This window comes from Coffea eugenioides, chromosome 6, assembly GCF_003713205.1.
Source record: "Coffea eugenioides isolate CCC68of chromosome 6, Ceug_1.0, whole genome shotgun sequence".
NCBI lineage: Eukaryota > Viridiplantae > Streptophyta > Magnoliopsida > Gentianales > Rubiaceae > Coffea > Coffea eugenioides.
In genome coordinates this window covers 13,158,803-13,163,559 of record NC_040040.1, presented here as the reverse complement: position 1 = coordinate 13,163,559, position 4,757 = coordinate 13,158,803, and the positions used below count along the sequence as shown (strand labels likewise).

At 36.6% G+C, this 4,757-nt stretch overlaps 1 protein-coding gene across 1 annotated transcript; it reads left to right on the top strand.

The window, feature by feature from the left end:
• Nucleotides 1–459: 459 nt before the first annotated feature.
• On the top strand, nucleotides 460–3,621 carry LOC113774831 (kaempferol 3-O-beta-D-galactosyltransferase-like). The gene is made up of 2 exons (XM_027319465.1): nucleotides 460–995; nucleotides 2,522–3,621. The coding sequence occupies exons 1-2, from the start codon at nucleotides 497–499 to the stop codon at nucleotides 3,394–3,396; spliced, it is 1,374 nt and encodes a 457-aa protein (XP_027175266.1). The 5' UTR covers nucleotides 460–496; the 3' UTR covers nucleotides 3,397–3,621.
• The last annotated feature ends 1,136 nt before the right edge of the window (nucleotides 3,622–4,757 follow it).

Below are 4,757 nucleotides of genomic sequence, written 5' to 3'. Positions count from 1 at the left end.
TCCTTATCAAAGAACAAACCTCCTTAAAGTCTTCAAATTATCCCCCGAATAAATATGAAAGAACAAACCTCCTTACAGTCTTCGAATACTAGGCTACTCATGCATAATAAGCGTTTGAATTGCCCATCTACCCTCCTTCAATTTTGTTATGAAAGGAAAAAATGGCGTACACCCTTTTAATGTTGAAAGAAAAGACATTGCTGTATAAAAGTGGTTTTTTCTGAAACACTTAATAATTTGTGTACAGATAACTGCATTGTACAAGCATTAAAAATTAGCTACTAAGGCCAAAATTAATCGCTACAAGTTAAATTGCATGAATTTTAAAAAAATATATATATTCTAATTGTGGTCATAAAGGACAAGAGTGGGAAAAAGGTGTGGAAGAAAGTCTACCTTCGTACCGCTATATATGTCACTCTTAACCTCTGCTAAATTCGACACATAATTGCTAAACCTATAGACTGCGAGCAAAAATCATCGCTGCCCTCGGAAAATGACTAACAAAAGTTCGTCAAGCCAAAAACATGTTGCGGTTCTTGCATTCCCCTTTGCGAGTCATGCAGGCGTTCTCCTAGGACTCTTAAGTAGGCTAGCAAAAGCTGCCCCAAATGTAACGTTTTCCTTTTTCAGCACAGCCAAATCCAATGCTTCCCTATTCTCATCATCATCAAACATTGATGATGATAACATTAAGGCCTATGATGTCCCGGATGGGGTGCCTGATGGCTATGTTTTCGCTGGCAGGCCATTGGAGGATATTGATCTTTTCTTGAAAGTGGCACCGGAGAATTTTAGGAGAGCTGTGGAGGCAGCTGAACGGGACACTGGAAGGAGGGTCAGCTGCGTGGTAGCGGATGCTTTTCTCTGGTTTTCCTGTGAGATCGCGGAGGCAAACGGGGTTTCTTGGGTGCCCGTTTGGACATCTGAACCAAGGTCTCTGTCCATTCATTTCTACACTGAACTCATCAGGCAAACTCTTGGCACTGGAAATGGTACCATTCTTTTAATTACTCTCTGTATTTCCTTGGTCATTATGTTTGTGAACATGATCAATCAGTTCATCAGTTAATGTACCTAGGAATTAATTAATCATGTTATTCAAGACTCTAGAAGGTTAATTAATGGTGGCAGAAGGTTAGAACATGAACACTGATTAATTAAGATAACTTAGTTTGATTATCTATGGCTGCCACCTGGTTAATTTGGTCGGCCTTGTACTTGCATTGTCCTAATGTTGTTTTTTCTTTGTCTAAATGTAACAACTAATTACACTTACCAGAGATCAATGTTGAGTTAGATAAAGACGAACAACGTATCACCGTTTTTTTTTTCGTTTGTTTTCGATGCATATTTTATCTAACTTGACAAGAAAATGAGAAAATTGTTTCGAGTCATATCTAGCTCATAAATCCCCACTTTATTATCTAAATATTTCAATAGGCTCAGTTTTGCATATCCATCAATCCTTTTTGTCAGCCCTGTTTGATAAATGAAATTTTTAGATATTTGTTTAAAATTTTACTATAATTTTTCATAGAATTTGTAAAAAAAAATTTTATGATGTGTAAATTTTTTTTCCTTTTCTTTTCTTTTTCTTTCTTTCTATTTTCTTTTCTTTCCTCTCTTCTTCTCCCTCACCTCACCGCTGATCTTACTCTGCCTTGCTGAAACTTCCACCGGTGACCGGCGTCGGCTACAATTGACATTTTTTTAATTTTTTTCTCTCTCCCCCTCTTCTCCTTTCTTCTCTCTCCCTCTCCTCCCCCTTTCTTTCCTCCTCCCCTCCCCTCTCCCCCGCAACCTTTCCCCCCCTCTCCCTCCCCACACCACTCTCCCCCTCCCTTCCCTGTGCGATCTAGTCACTGTGCAGGAGAAAGGAGGAGAGAGGAGGAAGGAGGAGAGGGTGAGAAAGAAGGAGAAGGGGAGGAGAGAGAGAGAGGAAAGGAAAAGAAAAAAAGAAAAAGGAGACGCCGGCCAGCACGGGTCGCGCTAGAGATGGTGGTAGGTTTAGGTAAAGGAGGAAGAACAAGAGAGGAAGGAAGGTAATTTTTTGTATGTTTTAGGATATCCGGTGTGTGTGTGTGTTTCTTAACTAAGGTATGAGAGGATATTTTAAAGTTTGTATTTTAAAAATTTTGAAATTTTTTTTAAAAATACTATAGTTAAAGTTGTTAAAAAATTTGTAGAAAAAAATTTGGCAAAAAACTCCTTTCCAAATAGGCCCTTTGTTTTCAATGCATATTTTTATCTAACTTGACAAGAAAACCACAAAATTATCTCCTTTTGGATCCTGTTTGGGTGTTTCGAATGAAGAGAGTAGATAGTATCCGTGAAAATAGAAGAAACTTGATCAAATTATCTCCTTTTGTTACGACTGGACAATTGCTTACTCTCAACTGATCTTAAGATATGATTTTAGATTGTGATTTTGAAAAATCTATTTTGTTGTGTTTTAACTGCTTGTGACATAAGAGTTGTAGTTGGGGGTGACATTCTATGCCTCTTCATGATCTTACAGGTATAGCTGGACGTGAAGATGAACTCGTTAAATTCATTCCTGGATTTTCTGAAGTTCGGCTTGGCGATTTGCCTAGTGGAGTAGTCTGTGGGGACTTGGAATCCCCAGTCTCAGTCATGCTCTATAAGATGGGACAAATCCTACCCCGAGCAAATGCTTTGCCAATTAACTCCTTCGAAGAATTAGACCCCCCAGTCATTGAAGATCTAAAATCCAAGTTCAAGAATGTCCTCAATGTTGGCCCCTTCAACTTGACATCTCCACCTCCATTGGCTAATATCTCGGACGTGCACGGCTGCATTCCATGGCTAGACAAGCAAAAACTAGGATCTGTCGTATACATTGGCTTTGGAACAGTGGCAACTCCTCCGGCCCACGAGCTAAAAGCATTGGCTGAAGCATTAGAAGCAAGTAATACTCCATTTCTTTGGTCGCTTAAGGACAACTTTAAGTCCAATTTGCCAGATGGATTCTTGGAAAGGACAAATGTCATTGGGAAAATTGTACCATGGGCTCCTCAGGCGCAAGTTTTAGCTCATCATTCCATTGGAGCTTTTGTAAATCACTCTGGATGGAGTTCAGTGCTGGAAAGCATATCTGCTGGTGTTCCAATTATTTGTAGGCCGTTTTTGGGTGATCAACAATTGAATTCTTGGATGGTGGAAAAGATTTGGAAAATCGGAGTGAGAATCGAAGGTGGTTCGTTTACAAAAGATGCAACAACTTTAGCTCTTGAGCTAGTTTTGTCAAATGAAAAAGGGAAGAAGTTGAAGGAACAGATTTTAACTTACAAAGAGCTTGCTCTGAAGGCTGTAGGACCAAATGGGACCTCTACTAAGAATTTCGAAATTTTGGTAGAGATGATCGCCAAGTGACTAAACCCTTGAGTTATGAAGGTAAGGAAGTCGGTGGGGGTCCGGGAGTTTTCGTTTAGGAAATTGAGGGTGTTGGTTTTTTGGGGCATAAACTTAGTAACAACTAACAATACTTTAGTGTTGCAAAAATAATGGCTTGCAAAAGGCTTGTCTGAAACTAGAAAATGAGCTTATGTTGTTGATTCATCGACTCACTATTTATAGTGATGACAAACAATAAACTAACAAAACACCGATCTAATAATTATCAAAAAAATCTCAACAAAACATAATTTTCTACTAGCAAATTTTAATTAAGATGTTTGTTAACAAATCAACGTGATCTTTGGTTCACAAATATCCTAACAATAAAATTTATTTAATTACTAACTAAATTATTAAAATAACAAACATAATCTGATCAAATATGTAGGAAAAGTTGGTATATCTCAATACTTCTTCTTGCTACTTTTACTGCTGATTTTCAATTGCCTTCTCAAATTTTTGAATCTTGTTTTGAACAAAACTTTTGTAAGAAGCTTTGCAATTGACGATTAGCCTTGTAACAAATTTCTTCTTTTGGATTTTTATGCAAGTTAAAGATTATTCTTGCAACCAACCACTTCTTTTGTTTTCTCATGCCAAACTCCAAATAAAAGATGGCTTTTTTAGATATACCTAAATAATTTTCTCATAGGTTCAAAGTGAAACAACCTTCTATGATATTTGAACTTATACACAAAATATGAAATTTTGCATGATTGTTCATAAATTTTGTCATCACCATTAAAATTTGTAGACTCAAAAACAGCAATATTATAATCTTGATAAATATTAGGAATCAATTTCATGCCTCCTGACTTATCAATGATCTTCTCTTGAATTTTTTTAGGATATGAATTCTTGATTTCATTATACTCCACTTCAGAATTGTTAAAATCTGACCAATTCATAGTGAAACTTTTTCTTTGCATTTTAATTGAGAATACTTTATTCTCAATCAAATCATAAGCCATCATCCTTGTGAAGACGACAACAAAAAAATGATATGTGAACGCCGGTCTTGGATCTCTATCTAACTGCGATTGTGCGGTCTCTAATGTATGTATCCATCGGTTCTTAAAACACTGGAGATGCAAAATTTGTCTCCACTATATCCCATAGATCATTAACTACCAAATAATTCCAAAATTTAATGGCCCAAATTTGGTAAATTTTACCACTAAAGTTAACACATTTGACAAAAAGTTCTTTCCTTCCATAGATTTGAACTTATAAAGGATTTTCACGAATGCACTCATTCTAAAAAAACAACACAGGCATTAAGATATAGGCTCTATTACCACTTTGTTGATTTTTTGGGGTATAAATTTAGTAATAAC